Consider the following 19,666-nt stretch of genomic DNA (forward strand, 5'->3'; position numbering starts at 1 on the left):
TATGTTTTGTTTTGAAAGAGACATAAACAGCTTTCCATATGTTCCAAAATCGCTTTATTAGCTATGACTTAAGCAGTAATAACTGCCTGTGGCTAAATCGAAAGCATACGGCCCATTAAGCATCACGAGTTAAAAACGTCTGTGGTCGCCTTTGAGATATTGTATTTTTCGGGTTGTGTACGTCGCGGTTCCATTCAATTGGGTGTGAAAATTAATTTTCTTGTATTTTGCCATCGAGCTCCTTGTATTCCCCACGTTAACATCAGTGTGTTATGACATGTGAGGACTTGTGTTTACACTTCACAGCCATGGAGATGATGGAAAGTAACGGCAGACAGGCAGATAATGCAACTAAATATGTCGAAGATGACCATTTCCAAGTCGACTGAATTTAGTAAGTTTTATTAAGTCCAATATCATATAGCTATTACAGCGGACACATTGCACACTGCATCGATTTCAATGTATACATGCATGCATGATAGACTGCAGTGTGGTATAAACCTAAAACTAACTATATTATGCATCGATATATTATGCATATATGCATGGTTCGAACGCCCTGGTTCAAACTATATACAGCATATATATGGACAAGAGGACAATTATTGTATATATGAACATCAGGACAAAAATTTTCCAAGGATAATTATTAAAATATCAGCGTTAACAGCAAATAATGCTATACATGCAAGTCTGGTCACCGTGTACTGAAATTTCTCATCTCTAAAAGCACGAACCACGTGACAATTATTACAATTATTAACGTTAAGCATTACAATTGCACGTGTAATGTTTTGCTCTCCCTCATTCATTCCATAGCAATCTGTCAAAAACCGCTTATTTAGGCACTGCATGGCAAGTTTGTGGCATTGAATGCATGAAACGTTCACAGTGGCATTGAATGAGTGAAACTTTTGGTTCTGTTTTTATATCATCGTATATCACTAAATTTCCGACAAACATCTTATCAGATGGCAGATGCGGTTAGGTAACTGCCTAACATACGAAAGAGAACTTCTCGACGTTTCGACCTGCGTGCGGCGATTTATTTTGACAGCAATAATTGACGAAGGAACTTGGCTCGAGAACTTGACTTTGTATATCTTTGCCACGCTGCTCCCTGGTTCATTACAAGATAACTAAAGCGTAGACACATAAATATGGATCGCGGGATTTCTCGATTGATTTTTCTTTCAAGTGTTTGTGGATGCATCTGCCGAAATGATATATGGCCGTGACGAGGCAGCCTCGTACCCAGGCGCTTTATATAGTAAAATATAAAATAGTAAAATATATTACGTTGCATTCAGTTATTGTATAGAGGTTAGCTGAAAAAGTAGGTTTTGTCAAAACCACCCCAAGCACCTCGCGCGCTCGCCTTTTATTCAGCTGACCTCTATAGAATAACTCGATGCAACGTTATATATTTTACTATTAAAGCGCCTGGGTACGAGGCTGGTGGCGAGGGGTAACCAATTCCAAACCTTTTGCGCGACGTTAGTCAGTTTTAAGATAGTCATTATACACCTATATTATTACTACGAAGCGTTATTTGACAAGCATGTGTGTTATTGCTATATGATTTAAAGTTAGACTTTTTTTCAATATCTTAGTTCCAAAACTCTCAATAATATTTGCGACAGACATAATTCTTTATTGAGCTAATGTTTTGTCCTAGCGCTAGGCCCTGGATTGTTGGCCCAGTCTGGTGTATTCTCGAAAGAATGATATTTGAAATCGATTTGACCATGCTAGCAGCTGCTTAATTGATATTAATGATTCATTACTTTAGGTTTTAATAACAGTGAATGAAATATGATTTAAATCCCCCGCCCGATATGAAAATGAACGTTTCGGTAACATTTCCCTTTCATAATAAGTCTGAGATATAGCTTGCAATTTTAATTATTATATACGGGAATCTCTTGACATTTAGGATAAAGAATTTGCGCGTTCGCGCCGAATACGCAGCTGTGTGTACCTTTCTTTGATAATATCACAATTTCAAAAGGCCATTTCATTGGTTGAAACTTGTAGCTTGTACTCGATTATTTGTACCCACACGTGTACCTATAATTAAGATGACCAAACTGAAACTAAAACTGAAAGCTTGATGATTTTAAATCATTTTAAAAAGGTATAAATAAGAAACATATTTTGTTCCTGCAAGAACATCAAATTTGTTTTCGTCATGTAACCTACACCAACTCGGTATTTCCTCCTGCATGCATGTGTATCTTTTGTATAATTTAAAGCTCTCTTTATGAATTAAAAGCTCTTCATTATGAATTATATAAAATTATATACATGCATGCTTCTATTCATTTCTATTCAAACAATTTCTGTCGATGCTTTACTTTGCAAATATTTGTTAAGTGCGTGTAAAGAGTAATTCTTCCTGCATGTTCGCTTTTAATTTAATTTACGCGGCAGGTGTTTTCAGATAGATTGATTCAGTTGCGTAAAATTTGCTCTTCGTCAATTTCATAGCCAGATATCGCATTCCCCAATATGAATTTGCAAGAGTAACATGCATTGGTGAAAGTTTTTCCAAGAAAAAGTTGCATCGTCGACCTTGGTGCGTATATATAAGCTGGTGTAATTTAGGTACTATATATATGTACATTACCGTTTTCGTACATTTATATCTGTGTGTTTTGTGTGGACCGAAAGATATCAGTAAAAAATAAAATAAAGACAGGTACAGAATTATCGAAATGCATGCAGTGTCGATCATAAAATATTCTTTATAGGCTGTTATATATTTTGTGATTTAACAGGGCAGCGGGCTATTTTAATGTCTAACTGTGTAAACGTACCTTTAATTCTAAGTCAGCATGCATGCATCCTAAGTAGAATTAAAGAAAAGCAACAGACCGCTGAATTGTTTCCTTCCAGACTGGCAAAATGAAAAGCCTATATAAGGTCCTTTAAAACGTTAGAAGTAAATTTAATGTTTTGCTTTGCGTGCACATGCAAGGGCGAATTAAAGGCAAGATATCCCTCATCCACATAGTATCGGCTACGAACTTTATGACTTCACCTGCAGTTCAATACATTTTTCTCAGTATAAGTGCTGTTTTGGATTTCAATTTCATGCAAGTATTGCATCTCCAGATGTTTACAAAAATTTCGAACAGCTATAATAAATCTTGCATGCATACAGTTTTAATTTCCTGCAACTAGATTTTCCTAGTGGCAAGATATTAAACAAGGATTATGCGAGGTGAGCAGATGTAACATTAGAATATTGACCATATATACATGGGGCAATCATGTACTCACTATATATATAGGCGCGATAGATTTTGCAAATTATTCCATTTATAGAATTCACAAATTATTTCATATATAATAGGAATATATATATAACTGTTTATTCGTTGTATATAAAAGTGTAAGTTGTTTCCTGCATGGGTCTTCCTGCATTGTAAAAAACAGTTAAAGTTATATCAGAAATCCGGAAGACCAACAGTTATCACGAAAATTCCATGCATGAATAGAATTTAACTGCAAACCCATGCAGAATATAATTCGTTAATGTAATCAGGTCAAACTTTAGTTGAATTGAGTTTTAACTGAAATCGCACAATGAACATGCATAGAGGCTAGAGCCAAAGCCCTGGGTCTTGGATCTGCATATATCACCTGAGTTGCATGATTAGAATCGCATAGCATATCAGAGTCAATGTAGGTGTATCGTCGACTACTATGGAAACTGCATGCTGAAGCTATAAAGGACCTAAAAATGTCAATTACGGCAATAAAAAATTCGACAGATTGAGATTTAAGCGTTTTGCATGCACACAAATGTGAAGATACGAGCATGTATTCGCACAAATTCTTAATTATTTTTATTTACAAGCTTGTAAAACCGTTTCCTCATGCAGTTCGATGCCGCATGGCAATATCTATATCCCGTGTATAATATATACGTGCAATTTAAATTCTCGTTATCATTTTTTCTGCAAAACGAGTAAATCACATTGTTAAATTGAATCGTGGAAATCTATGTTTGAAAATGCCTTATACATTTGGCCGAGTTTCTATTGTACAACATGAAAAGTAAAATTACTTCTTTTGCCACACCATTAATGGTTTTGGCTTGGCGCCGAAAGTCTGACCACTCAATTTCGAATGTTCTAGAATAGAGAAAAGAATATTCAATGACAATGATACCAAATTAAAATTCTTTTGAAAACATAACCCGGCAATACAAATAATGCATATCCCGAATGTTGGCCATATCATGTTTTCAGACAAGTGCTAATTTGACCGCATGCATTTATGAATTTCGCACTTCATCCACTCTCTGTCATCAAGAGTGCTTCATTTCAATATATTAAAATATTGAACGCCTTGCTCTTTTCATAATACCGTATGCATGATTTATAACTTTTTAATTGCAATTCACAAACCAAGCTTGCATGGATGGATGGATATAGGAGGCTTCGATTGTTATGGAGGCTTTGATTGTAGTTTGGCTCTCTTTTGATCTATTTGGCAAAGCTGTTATTCCCCTCGTTTCCGCAGATTGAGCGATTTGTCAGTTGTTATAGATCTTTGTTATCTGCGGTTAACACTGCCTAAAAAATCAATTTCACTTTTTTGTTTGTTCGTTGCCCTTTATAATTAACATCCGCTTCCGTGGGAGTATATATTACTTGTAATATAAACAAACTGTTTAGTGTCTTAATGCGTCTGATAACACTTCGAGCAAGTGCAGGGCAATTTAGCATTGCCAATGTTTATAAGGACGATCTCACACTAATTCAGGTAAGACTGATTTTATAGATTTTCCCAAAAAAGCGTGATATCAGTTCAATTTTGAATGGGCTTGATAAGCGATTAAATAGATTGATTTTATGATTTTTTTTTTAAACAATGAATATTATGCTAACTGCATGCATGATCGTGTTGAAAATATTAACTTGCTAGTTGATTAGGCCTGAAAGGTCGTAGTGGAATTGCTGTGAACCTGGAATGTTTGGCATGAACGAATACAACATTATTTCCGCATTCAAGTCCCCTAGCTTTTGAAATAAGAAGCTGGATTTGAAAATATAAAATTCAATCTGAGCTCGTTTTCTATACCGTTATATAGCGATGTGACGTTTAATTAAATAGATTGTATCCGAGAAATGTTACACGAATATCAATCAATCACACAAATTAAGACACTGCTTCGAGCTCTCAGTTGGACGAGTGGTCTCGCAGTGTCGAATCGTGGAATTCTATGTTTTTTCACCGGAAACCTAATCATGCATCTAATCATGCATGGTGGGGATAATTTACTCACACTGAAGTGGAGTGCAGCTGCTCAAGAATACTCATATGTGCAGTACAACACATACGTCCACTCCATTTGCAAAATAACTAGTAGTCTCGAGATAGGTTGCTATTTTAAAAAGTGATTAATATTATAATGACTTATTGTTCTTGTTTATGTTAGAAGACGTTAGTATACGTTTCATTTTATTCGATAAATGTTCTTCTCATCGATATAACTGATTTCAAACTTCGGCTTTTTACTCCTCGACACCAGTTAGGGCTTATATCATAGCCGACTGTATCCTTATCAGATTCAATGACTGCTTCATGCAATGCCAATGACCAGCTGTTAAGAAACAAGCGTAAATTTGTCGCTGATATAGTATTTTCTGTATCTATGTACAGTACGATGAAAACGTCGGTTACTCTTTAGGAAAAGCAAATTCAGTAGATCATATAGATGCACTTTGGATACAGCATTAAACGTTTCATTTTTAACATTGAGTATTGTTTACATGTTATAATTATTCAAACTTCGTAACAGCGGGATAGTCTTTATTTATCGACATTATTTTGGATTATGAAGTTAATTAGATCTGTCTCGAAGGAAGTTAAAACAATATGTAGAGTATATGGTACCTGCAAAATAGAGAACGCTTCGATGCAATTATTCCGTAAGACAGGACTGTCAAGTCAATACGATACATATTGTTTTTCTGGCTTTAACTTAGCATTCGCAACTTCGGACGATTCAAGGGTTAAAAGTACATTAAACCAGGTAATACTCTTCTAAGTTCTGAATACTTGAATATTTAAATCTTTCATTACTTCCAACTTGACGTCTTTAAGCATCGGTCTCTTTATTGCTTCCACTATATAATTGTACTTATAAATATAGGAATTCATTTAGGGGAGGTTTTTTTCACTTGGAATAGCAAATAATTTACATTAATTATTCTCGAACAGCTGAACTTGTAGGTTAGACATAAACATCTCAGCATGTATGATTAGACAGGCTTCTAGCCTACGATGTAGAGAATACAACGAGAACTCATACGATTTGATCTTTTTGAGGGCTTATCGCGCAACTGAGATTTCCAAGAAGTTGTTTGATAGCTTGATGTTTGATGTTCTTGAACTGAACAGTAAACTGAATATTTAATGGAAGGGTACCTTCTGATATGTACATATATAGGGCCATCGGTTTTTAGAGTCACTATATGAGCGTGTCTTCAGCCTGTCTGCATGGTACATATGCAGCAAAACAGTCCGTCAATCTTTGTTAATTGCTATATATAAAATTGTTCTCACCACCCGAGGAGTTGAGCTGGAGAAGCTCATGCATGTGCTGCTTTATACGAGCTTTTATTTTGCTCAAAATTATCTCTACAAGCAGGGATATATACGCATGCAATTCCCTGAACACGGTCCGAAACATGTACGATTGTGTCTAGATGATGAGTAACATACTCTTTGTCATTCTTTGGTGGGTCTACTTACATTTCAGCCGCGGAAGCCTTTCAATCATTACCAGAAAAATGCCCCCCCCCCCCTCCATCCCCCTTTTCTAATTCATCTGATACGATGAAAGTCTAATAGCTGCTGGTTCACATGCTGGAGCTCGACCTTCAGTAAAACAGATTAACATTCGTCTCATCCATCCACGTGATATTTTTGCCCTCTCTTTCGACGACGTTACCGCTGTCGTAACGCATGCCCTCGATAGCGTTATAATTCTCCTCTCCTATAGTTGTTGGAAAGTGCTGATCGCTAGTTCCAGGGGCAACAAATTGTTCGGTCAGCACTCCTTCCTACTTTTCCCACCAGGCATTATAATTATGATAGGCATTCTGATTATCTGTGCTTTGCATTACAGACATGATTATCATTCGTAAATGACTTCAACCCCCTTGGAACATGAATTCTGATTATCAATTCACATGCAACATCTGAAAAGTGCGTGACCGATCCGATTATCATTGTAATGTTTGCAAGTCCGTTCCAATTTTTTTTGTCATCTAGAAATTTCTCGAATACGCGTGGCGGACCATCATCATGCATGCGCACTTAGCGCTAACTGAAAGTCATTTCAATACTTTTGAATTTGACTTGAGGAGTAGGAGTATCTCTTATGATGATATTGAAATTGTCCATGACCGAAAAATAACAAACTCCCTTTTACATGCATTTACTTTATTAATATCCAAACCTGCCTGCAAGTTGGGGGGTACACTAATATAAATTATTTTGCGGCCAAGTCGTTTTCTTTGATGCACCGTAGCTATCTATAATATATTGCATGTATATTGTTGCCATGAGTATTTTGATAATGACTCTATAAAATGTGACGTGTTTCGCATTCGAGAATAAATTCGAATTTGCATTTTTAAATTTATAATCATGTTATTTTAAGTGTCTCTTTGTTAAACGTATAGGACGTAACATTAAAATATGACAATATCATTTGTCCGCATACTTGGATGGCTTTGTGTTATGTAAATTATCCTATCAAATGCTAATTATACTTTTCACAAGCAGGGCCGTAGCAAGTAGGCATGCTGTAATCCAAATGTGCTCACTGTACGAACAATTATAATCGCGATTAAATGTCAATGCCCTGTGAATTTAATATTTCGATGTTTATTTCACTTAGAAAGACAAAGAAATAGAAAGACTCATTACAAGTTGTTACTGTGAGAATTAAAAAAATCCGAGGAGATCGTAATATTTCATTGCATTGCTCCCAGTGGGGATGATGACAAAACATCTAGCCAGGAATTCAATGGTCATCAGCGTTGTAGCTCTCTGCCTATGTCATCTCATCGTTGTGTTTGGTGAAGTACAGACGGGTAAGTTTTGTATAGCGTAAGTATATGTAGTTCAAACGTGTTATATATTCTAAGCAGGTGCGTGTAGTGCAGTGCCTAACATATAAGCCCCGTTTACACTGCACTCAATTTATCGGCACGGACGGCACGGCTAAAATTGATACCCGTGCCCATTTTGCCCGTGCTCGGCCTTTGTATTGTTAGCCTGAACACTAATATAATTGAATACATTTTAGGCTTGTCGTGCGAATAAATTTACTGTAGTGTAAACGGGGCTATATAGTCATAGCGATAAAGGCTGGTTTCAAATTCATATAATTTGTCAGTTGTCTTAATTTGTTGCAAATTCTTCAAGCAGTTTTAACATGAGATTTTTATCGAGTCTTTACCGGCACCCGATAAAGGTTGCAAGAGATCGAGTGGGCCTTGACTGTAAACATTATATAGTGGTGGCAAAACCTCTTAAAAATTCTCATCAATATTTGAAATGTTCACAGAAACAACTCTTTTTGTGTCTTCAGTAGTGGCCAACTAGCTCTTATATGTATTGAAATGCGAGAAAATTCGTGAGCGTTGTCTACCGATCAATTGCATGAATGCCCTTGAAACTTGTGGTATAGCAGGTGTGCACAAACACGATGTGTTATGAAGGCAAGTTTCCATTATTTTGATGGTTGCTGTTGTGGGCATGTCAAGGTGAACGAGTTTATAGAATGTTGTTACGTCTGTGCTGTCAACCAAGACTTATTTGAATATAAAATATACATCCGGACTACCTCACATCAGTAAAAAAGAACTTACATGTTTGTGACAGTTGAGACCAAATGTCAACTATAGACATGCATAAACAGTCGGACCAATTAATCGAATACCCAGCCGTGGTTTTTCTGTACACAAAAGCTAGAGCATGTTAGATGCGATACATCGTAGCGTATTTTCAAAAGGCCCCCCATTACGTTTTGAAACAAAAAACTATTCGTAAATTCGACGTCGCTTGAAAATACGGCACCTAGTCCTAAAATCCCTTAATATCCCAGGCGAAATTACTATATCAATATCTACTACTGTATGATTGTAAAAGGACCGGTTGTTAATGGCGAAATTATCCAATTTAAATCGTGTATTTTTCAGTTGACTACGATTTAACTACCCCCTGCTGAAAAGTTGTCTGTTAACCCATTTGAGAAAACAAATTACGTAATCTCATTGTATGTCTGAAAAGCGAACAAACCGGCTGTAATTCAAATAAATTAAATACAAGATAACTTAAATCGTCACTTTTGTAGGAATACCTGCACGTGATATGTTTACTCTGTGAGGAGCTTTCGATTCGTTAACCCGCGTCTTCGCCTTGGCCTTCATCCGTGCATTTAGGCCATAAATACAAGTGATGTTTCTACAAACCTATGATTTGAGTGCTTTCAAAATTACAAGAATATAAAATATACGGGATGTTTTATAAAACTGAAGTATCCCTCTCGCAATACTAAAAACAGTACAAACGCGTTATTGCTCAAAAAAACCCGCATAATTACTCATATTTTTATATTGATATTGCATTTCTCTTATGCCTATAGTTGTGTAGCGACTAGCCTATTATGTCTCATTTATGTCTATGTTTATATTTGAAAATAACAGATTCTGGTTCCTCACTCAAAGACCCCCCCCCCCATGGCCTCTTTTGTTCATTCTTTCAATATGTAAAACCTGCATTCACAATTTACTCCTGACCAATATTCTCCCGTCTCCATAATTCGCTTCCTCACAAGTCAGACTCCTCCTCATTATAGAGATGACCATTCTGTACGCGTTGTGTGCAAACACCGTTTGATCGATCGATTGACCAGGCGTGACAATAGAATCTGGTGCGGAGCAAATTAATCCATTGGCCTCATATATATTTTTATTACTCTCCGTCGTCAATCTCTTTCGGCATTGGCGTGGGAAAATACTTTATACAGGCAGCCGAAATTCTGTGCGGGGGCACGTGCAGAACTACACGGGGTCGGTGGGCGTCCTTCTTCAAGAACATTCTATTTTACGCACTTTCGATTCTGGCGCAATTTATTTTTCCTGTCAAAAAACGTAGAGGCTGCAGATACCTTCTCCCTTGCTTCACACCACATTCGCTCTCATGCACTCTCGTGCAATTTTGGTTTTATAAGTTAGGTGCCTGTAGACTCTGTCAATGTGGAGTTTGCCGCCCTTGCCTGGCTGCATTCTCGATTTCAACTATCAATTTCAAATGTATACAGGTACCGCGATTTTCATGTGCTAAATCAAATGCAAATACCTAAAACAAAGCTCATTAACATTAGATTCAGCACACGAAAAGTTTGACGTCTAAAAGAACTTGGCTTAATGTTTTATTAATTAAATACGCTGCAATCATTTAGAAAGGGCTTTGTTCATCAGATTTAAAAAAAATATAGAGAGTATAAAAAAAACGAAACCACTTCTTTTCAGTCGCTTCTTTTTAATGACAAATGATCTTTATAGGCCCCTGGGAATTATTGTGGTTGTGTTTTTTTATACATCCTGTGGATGTACAGTACTGTGCAAAAGTTTTAGGCCCCCAGTCAAATTGTCACTTGTTAGTAAAATTCATGCTATTGCAAGACATTATAGGTAGAAAGACTTGTAGTGGTCTTGCACTTGGTACAGCCACCATGAGAGACCATTATTTCGGCACAATGCCCAGTCATTGACCTAACAAGCTTGTTTGTTACATCTGGATCAACAGCCTCATGTGATGCGAAAATGGTCTCTTTCATTCTTCCAGATGTCGAGATGGTCTTCTATCTGACCTCTTCTTCACTTATTCCCAGAGATATTCGAACAGGTTTAGGTCAGAATTCTTTCGTTGCCCTGAACTGATTGATATTTCTTTCAGTGGGGCTTTTTTCTCTGTCACATGGTGCCCTATCTTGTTCAAAGATAAAATCTCAACCGCAAAGCTCTCTCCACCTTTTAGGAAGTCCCAAGATCGTAAATTTTCGACTAGATACAGAAAATAGTATGTTTGGCTTGTATCTAGAACTTTCCTAATAGATGAGATGGCTTTGTGGTGGAGATTATATCTTCCAGTAAGATGGGGGCACCATGTCATTCAGAAAAGAGCCTGAAAGAAAGTGATATTGACCAGCCCAGGGCTATAAGAGATTGCTGACGTAGACCTCATTGAACATTTTTGGGAATAAGTGAGGAAGAGGTCAGATAGAAGACCATCTCGACATCTGGAAGAATGAAAGAGACCATTTTCGCATCACGTGAGGCTGTTGATCCAGATGTAACAAACAAGCTTGTTAGGTCAATGAGTGGGCATTGTGCTGCAATAATGGTCTCTCATGGTAGCTGTACAAGTGCAAAACCACTACAAGTCTTTCTACCTAGCATGTCTTGCAATAGCATGAATTTTACTAACAAGTGACAATTTGACTGGGGGCCTAAAACTTTTGCACAGTACTGTACGTTGGGAAATATGTCAAGTAAAGAATGAACACAGAGCTTGGTGACATTAAAACTTCTAATAAACCTGATCTGAAAATTACCTAAAGACAAAATACAGAGTCATTGCATGATTCAGAATAAATACTTATGCCCATGTGCTCCACTTTTGGTTATTCGAGTTCATATCTTAAATTATTTGAGTTCCCGATGAAAATAACTTGGGACCAAAATGATATTCGCTTTTCAGAAGAGCAAATTATAGCACAGCATTCATTAAAAACCATTACCTACACAACGTCAACAATTAACCTATAGCTTCACGATTAAGGCAACTAAACATTCTCTCCTGATTAATTCCTAGAAAAAATAGAATGCACCACTCGGAACCCGCTGTTACCCTCTTTATGGCGTGTACTGAATATAAACATTGACTTATAAATATGGTTTTCAATGTGCTGGGCGAGATGTATGAAGTTTTTTAACCAAGCTAAATGCGACTTCACCGCGTTAGAGGGCGCATCATTGCATGGTATCAAATTCATTCAGTGCAAATAAGACTGTTCAGCACATACTAGTTCCCAGGCTTACTTACCATCTATCTTATATTGATTATTTGATATTTTCAGGTCTGAAGAAAGATTGCCTATTGAACTACGATTTTGAAGGGACATCGAAAGAAAATGTTTTTGATAAATCAGGCAACAAAAGATTAGCGACGATGGATAATATAGAAAGACGAGAAGGAAAATGTAAGCAAGGAATTGTTCTTATTGGACGGCCTCTACGTATCGACGAACCATCTTTCAATCGACCCAGCTCTAAAAACGTGTCAGGTTTGGCGATAACTGTTGTCGCTTGGATCAAATTGAACGAAAACCGGTCTGATGAGGTAATTTGACGTCTTAAAGGGTATGGGAAATAAAAAATTAGTTTAAATATGTTATTTGAAAGAGCTTTTAAAATTAGGATAAGAGTTATATCTTATATTTGTCATATCGTGCTTTGTTCATGAGATATTTTGACTAAAACTAGCAAACTGTCAGCCATCTTGGATTATTTTCTAACCTCATTATTGGGTCCCATTACCTACAGTTTTGATGTCGTCACATGCGGGATTAACCTTTTAGAATTGCTTCTAGCGAATAAAATAGGATTGAAAACTTGGTCCATGGGATCTATTTCAAGCCTAGCTATTTTGATGTACGTTTTGTGGCATATTCATAATCGGCAGTCAAGATAATAATGTCGCATGGTCCCACTGCATGGTGAGTGGCGACGTATAATGCATATTGTAATAATCCAAGATGGCGGACAGTCAGAATATTTCATGAAGAAAGCGCGATATGAAAAAATCTGAAATAGAACTATCATTATAATTCAAAAGCTCTTTGAAATTAATGAAATCTAAATTTTTATTGCCAATACCCTTTAAGATAACCCATCTTAATATGTTTAGTACAACGTTCTGTAGTGAATAGCTATAAAGATGTATAAAATGTACAATGTACATATTTTAAAGCGTAATTTTTTAATGAAAAATTATAATAACTGCTTCGATTCATGGCAGTTGATAGTTGATACAATTTTCCACAGTCTTGTTTTCAATACTTTTCAAGCCGGAAGAACGGCGTTCGATTTTTACAAGTTTTCATGTCAGTAATGGGACGGATAACAACGACAGGATGAAGTTCCTGTATTTTAGAGTTTCTCCAAGGAAAAAACTGCGCTGGTCAGTTTCTTTTGATGTTAAAGAAAAGAAAATAGCATTCAAGCGAGTTAATGACACAGAATTGGAAGTTGGAGTATGGCATCACATCGCCGTAAGCTACAATTTTAATCAAGGTAGGTGCTATACTTTAATTCTTACTTGGGATTATTATGTATATCCAAGTACGGAAGAAGTGTGATGAATTTTATTTAAATTAAATTGGATAGGAAGAAATGAAAGATCAAAACTATAAACCAAACAGGGTTTATTCCTTTTGTAGAATTTGATGCTTGTGCTCCAATATTATTGGAGCACAAGGATCAATATTATCGGGGCACAATATTTTAATGGGCTATTATATGCACCAGATTGGACATTTTAACACGATAAAAATTTGGATTAATTGGAATTGTATTTCGTTATCACATGTTAACAAGTCTGCTAATAAAACATTTGTGAGATTCATGCAAGATATAGCCGCATCAAATTGGTAGCCATTAAAAAAGTACGTAAATCTATAGTGCAATGGGACAATATGCAAATTTTAGTTAGTTTAGATGCTTTATTGACCTGTATTGTAGAATATTGGATAGCGTATAATTTTGCAATATTCACCCAATTGTCTTCTGAACATCCAATGCCGGCGTAACCGGGTGGGTCTATATGGGGCTAGAGACCCCCAGAAGTAAACCCCCACTAAAATACATGAAGAATTTTCATACAGACAAGTAAAATAGTACAAATAGAACGTTACTATAGCAATGTAATTATTTGTGTTTGTTCAATGTGCGTCTAACCGGGAGTACAGGCTATATAGACCATATTCATATTTCTGATTTTTATCTTTTGTATAAACATTAAATGAATTTTGGTGTTTTTACTGTTTAGGAAACGAGAGCTGTACATTTTTTGTCAATGGCACTGAGTTTAAGGGAAAGCCACACAGGACGAAAAACGCTAACAATGGCAAATTATCTGTTTATAATCCTCCCCTTGGAAGGTTGCCTTTAATTGGCAGTGAAGATATCTACGGAAATCAGGCGTTAAACGGATTGATGGACGATTTTTATATCTACAATAAAACACTGTCTAAAAAGGAGATACGAATTCTTATGAGGTGCAACGTAGCAACTACAGTCCGTAAGTGAATACAATTATGTAGCGTGTTATTTCGAGGCAGCTTTTTTATTTGAATTGCTTGTCTATAATTATATAGGATGGCAATCGAATTAGTGAACGGCAATTTGCGAGCTACAAAATATTTTAGGGGTGATTGAGCTGAATTATGTTTGACCGGGTTCGAATTATTCACCATGCGCCCTATATGTCCCCTTCGATAGTATCAAACCACATTTTTATTGCGATGTGGTGGTTCTTTTGTATTCTATTATACACCAAAGTGATGAACATTACTTTTTCTCTTTTTTAACGCGTCTTTTTTATTTATCCGAAAACAAAGCTTCTCCGACAAAGAAAAAGGTATGTCAGTTATTAACCTCAATTAATCTAAAGAGGCATGAAATATGCTTAATTATTCCACTGGACACGGCTAACATTACTAGATAGATAACATTACTAGGGGCTTTAATCGAAAAATAAATAAATAAGTGGTAATTTCCTAAAACAACCTTTCCTATGTATGTATAACCGCCAAGCCTATAATTTATAAGGTCGCCAAATTAAGAATTTCTGGGGAGGACAAATCAATTGTATTTCACAATTCGGAAATTTGGTCCCCATCGGCAACATACTTTATACTCTCAATATATATATAAAATATATATAGTTTTGAAATCGCGAACTTTTGACTCAATATTCAACAAGTTTCTGAACCTAATATGAAATTCGTCAGAATAACAACCACACTTTAGCAAGCGATGACAACATGCGTTGGCGAAAGTGTTAATGTCCATGCGACTAACATTTAGGGAGTAATTAATACAAATTTGCATAAAAACGTTTAAAAACAATCGGCAAACACAAAGACAAGGTTACATGCACCATATAAAATCCGTCAGATATTTCCTAGCAAATTTGGCCCGGGGGGGCAAATTTCCTGTGACACCGGTTGTTCAAAAGCAGGTTAACTTTAACTCTGGGTTAGTGCTAAACCTGGGTTAAAAGCCTTAACGTTAGGTTAGTTAAACCTGGGTTAAACTGTGTTGTTCACAGCAGGGTTAGCGGTACGGTTAGTTAACCCAGGGCCTGGGTTCAAATATTTAACGTAGGATTAAATGTATTTTAAGGACTAATTTGGATATAAAAACGCTTTCGATTGGTCAATAGTATTTTGGAAAGCTTCGAAATGAAAGGTCTTTTTGTATGTTAAACGATGTGACATAAAATTAAGCAAATTATAAACAATCGATTTTTGAATTGCAGGCAATGTTTGATTATTAGATTAAGAAGCAAACGTAGTCATACCACTGCTAATCACGAACATTGATATTTTGAAGTTTCAAATACACTGGCGGTGAAAAAGAACTGCTGAAACAAGTTAAAATGCTCTCAAATGAACGTAACTGTCCCTCTAACAATACATACGAGTAAATAATTATAAGTTAAACTAGATTACATGCTAAGCTATATGAAATATGAATATTTTGTTGGCCCTCCTTTGGCCTTATAATTGATGACGGCCTTAAACTGGCGTGGCATACTTTCTGTTAAGGTGATAATCTTAACGGTCAAAAGGAATTCATGGTATGGACAGTATTTACAGCAACGCATAAATCACTCCCTCTTCCTGAAACCATTGTTTGACTATATCTTGGAAGGGTGGCAAGTTGCATTACATTATTGAAATATTGCTTGGAATAAGAGAATTATCCAAAATGCCTATGAAGCTCTTTCCTATATTCGCTTCTTTTTTATGAATTTGTATCTAAACAGTTCTTTTTTACCGCTAGTGTACAGTAAAATATTGATTGTTACGATTCCTGTTGCATACGATAACAGCAACATTTGTGCAGTTCTTTTTGACCGCTAGTGTACAATGATCAGCTAAGATACCTTATATATTTTTCGATTACGATGTTTTCATTTTTACGGTTGTATGTATATTTATCATGTATTGCTGCATTGAAGAGAAGATGAATAAATCAATACATCAGCTAAAACAGAACGAAGCCAAACTGAAATAATTCTTTGCTGTCAGCAGTGTAGCCAGCCTGACGATTTTGTCCCGCTAAATTTCGAGTTATTATAATTATTCATATCTTTAGAAAATACTGTTTTTACAGTCAGTGAAAACTAAATTATCAGCATAGCGGGACAAATCGACAGGCTGGCTACGCTACTGTTTGCTATCCGAAATTGTTCGTTAAACCTTTCAAAAGTGCTTAATTCATAAAGAATTGTACGTGCATGTTTACGTGTTTCCACTCCTTATTAATCCTTTTTGAATCGAAGTTAACAGGATCTTTTAGTTAAACCACCTAACGTTAACGCTAACCGGGCTTTGTGCAACGCAAATCAACCGAGGTTTAAAATTTAACCCTACATGGGTAAGCGTTAACCGGCCTTTGAACAACCGGCCCCAGGCCACGAAATTTTGTTGAATTAACACTAAATGGTGCATCTGATTTCATACCAAATAATTGTAGAAATAAAGTTAGGATCCACCAGGTTACGCCTTTCATCTTTTGGCATGTGATTTGGTATTGCTCTTGCAATGACTAAGCCGTGCTCGAAATTCATGTTTTTCGCCACAACTGTAGCTACTAATCCCATTCTAAATCAATTTTATATTTAATGTACTAATATATTCCCTGTCAATATTCGTTTTTTTGCACTAGAGTCTTACCTATCAGCAGCGAGCTAAGAATATCAAGAATGCAACTGAAGCAGATGAATTAATTTTGGTATGTCTGACAATTGACTTATTTTTTTGCGACTATTATAATATTAAGAGTTTGGGGAAAACGTAAATAAGACTGCGTGTCAGCGGTATACTTTTGCTTTAACTGCTCGTAAATTGTTGAAAAAACTATCTGCTTGTAAAGAAAATATTGTCTCCCTATAAACATTGCGATCAGCGATGGTTTGTACCAGGGAGTGAAAAATACACAATATACACGCGTTTATTTCTGATCCTGGGGTCACAGTTTAGGGATGCACAATTAGACCCCATGCCATAAAAGATCAGAGGTCCATCCAAACATAATTATGTCGATAAAAGCGTAACTCTATTTAAGGAAAATGAAGTGTCCTAACAGGTTAATTTGCTGAATTACCGTATTGTAGTTAATCACTTATATATCATATAAATGACTTTCCATCAAATGTGGTATAACAACTGCCTAAAATAGACAAAACACTTCTCGACGTTTCGAGTTGAGGTCCTTCGTCAGGAGAGTTCGATATGTTTGTCTATTTTAGGTAGTACCACATTTGATGCTAAGTTGTTTGAAGACGCTGCCACGCTGCACCCTATAGTTATGTTGGATATTTATTTAATGATAATAATAATCTTAGACTTTTTATTATTTGTTTGACTCAAATAATTATGCGCTCTCGCCTGGAATATTGGACTACACTTCCGTATTAGTAGTAACATTTTTTATTTTGTTAGGAATACGTCGCAGAGATTATGGCAAATGCATCTGTGGAGGATAATAGGACAATTAGTGCAAAAAATATCACTGAAGAATTTGAGAGCATCGTTCTTATTCTTGCTCAAAATACACTGGACGTCGGTGAATCTCGAGTTGTGGAGGCTAAATCTGTGGAGACACGTAAGTTGGTTGGTTGCATAGAATTAAAAAACTTCCCTAACTTGTCAAAAAAAAAGAGATACAGTTAAACGTTTGCGAGATTATTAGCTCGGTCAAGGTACAGTATATAATTGTCCTTATTGTTGTTGGTAGTGAAATCATTGATCTTTTTTGTTTCTGTATGCAATCAAAGTGTATCAAGTCGACAACCTACAGTACTGTCCAGAAATAACCTAACACTGCGGTTACGGTTCAGTTGCGGTCGAGCAATAGACCACAAAAGAAAAAATACCTATACGCAATGGCCGTTTGCTTCCGAATGAAATTTTATGAACAGAAAAGGACAACACAATGATCAAATCGAAAAAATCTTAAGAAATGTCTGTCAAACCGAGTAAGGCCGAGGTTTAATCTCCGTCTCACCACGGTTCCATCTCGGTCTTACCTCCACTGACCGCGATCAGACCGAGGTTTGACTTAGGTTAACGGCGGTTTTTGTTAGGATATTTCTGGACAGTACTGTACATTACATTAGGGATCTTGCACGAGCATTCTATGCACGGATGATGTTTTCTTTTTAATAGTCGTCCTAATGACAAAGCCAGATTCTGGATTTACATTTCCATCAGATGAAGAACAAAGAAAATTAAAAAAGAAAATCAATGAATCAATTTCATTTCCCAGTGAAATGGCAAATGGAGGTAGCTAGTACATTCCTGCTTCAAATTAATATTTTTATGGATGATCTAAATTGAGTTATTGAAAATGTGCTCCGGTTTGATTGATAATAATTTTTTAACAAGTGAATTCATGAAACTGAAATAAATTTCATTAAATAAAGGAAACGTAAACTTAGATTATGGTATATTTCAATTATATTTTACTCAAAAATTCATATTACTGTTATTAGTTAGGGATATTAGTGTTTAAAGCTAATGTCGTATTTGCATCAGTTTGTTAAGTGTCTGACGGCTAAAAATATCAAAATCCAGGTTAGTCTGTCCTCTAACTACCGAAACTTTAATGAAACTTCTTTCATTTGATAACTTGACTGATTAAGAAGCTATTTTGGATCAAGCCAAAGTGCTTTTTCAAGACATCGGTAACATTTGTGGTTCAAATACCATACATCACTTGATGTTAATTCATTGAAGACAGTTTACATAATTATATACATGCTTTGAAGAAGTCGCAACATGTAAATGCATGACTTTATTCCGGCATTGTTTATTTAAATGCAATTAATGCTGCATTTTTTCAAAAAACCGAAAGATGTTATATATATACCTTATATATACTTATCTTTGTCAGTTTTATGCATGTTTCCCTGCTGTATACAAAATTATCATGTGAATGTTTTTATGAATATTACAGGTAAAAGAGCTTTTGCTTGTATAGCCTATTCCAACCCTCTTGAATATATGCCTCGTGAATTTATAATGTGAGTATAATCATTTACGTGCGTTTATTATCTTTCAAAATAATATATGTACTGTACTGTCCAGTAATCAGTAATTGCTAATATACTGTATTTTACTACAGCTCATCTGATCCTTCGCAACCAAATATTACAGTGAGATTGATTAGCAAGCTTATTGGAGCCGCAGTCGACCCACCGTTGAATAAATCTCTTAACAATACAGTTAAAATCACCTTTAATCATACTAAGGTTTGGACTTAGCATTTTGTTA

The 19,666-nt window shown here is 35.9% G+C and overlaps 1 protein-coding gene across 1 annotated transcript in view; it reads left to right on the forward strand.

Annotated features, from left to right (window-relative positions):
• The window catches only part of LOC114521038 (adhesion G protein-coupled receptor L2-like), a 49,949-nt gene that overhangs the window by 17,914 nt on the left and 12,369 nt on the right, over window positions 1–19,666 (forward strand). Inside the window, exons 4-13 of the mRNA XM_028541428.1 lie at window positions 7,928–8,123; window positions 12,179–12,441; window positions 13,169–13,394; window positions 14,149–14,400; window positions 14,720–14,739; window positions 17,058–17,123; window positions 17,834–17,996; window positions 18,560–18,676; window positions 19,350–19,416; window positions 19,518–19,644. Coding sequence (XP_028397229.1) covers window positions 8,027–8,123; window positions 12,179–12,441; window positions 13,169–13,394; window positions 14,149–14,400; window positions 14,720–14,739; window positions 17,058–17,123; window positions 17,834–17,996; window positions 18,560–18,676; window positions 19,350–19,416; window positions 19,518–19,644 — 1,398 coding nt within the window. The 5' untranslated portion in view covers window positions 7,928–8,026. The remainder of the gene's footprint in view (window positions 1–7,927; window positions 8,124–12,178; window positions 12,442–13,168; window positions 13,395–14,148; window positions 14,401–14,719; window positions 14,740–17,057; window positions 17,124–17,833; window positions 17,997–18,559; window positions 18,677–19,349; window positions 19,417–19,517; window positions 19,645–19,666) is intronic.

Source organism: Dendronephthya gigantea, unplaced genomic scaffold (genome assembly GCF_004324835.1).
Source record: "Dendronephthya gigantea isolate DGI-Jeju-01 unplaced genomic scaffold, DenGig_1.0 000019F, whole genome shotgun sequence".
Lineage (NCBI taxonomy): Eukaryota > Metazoa > Cnidaria > Anthozoa > Malacalcyonacea > Nephtheidae > Dendronephthya > Dendronephthya gigantea.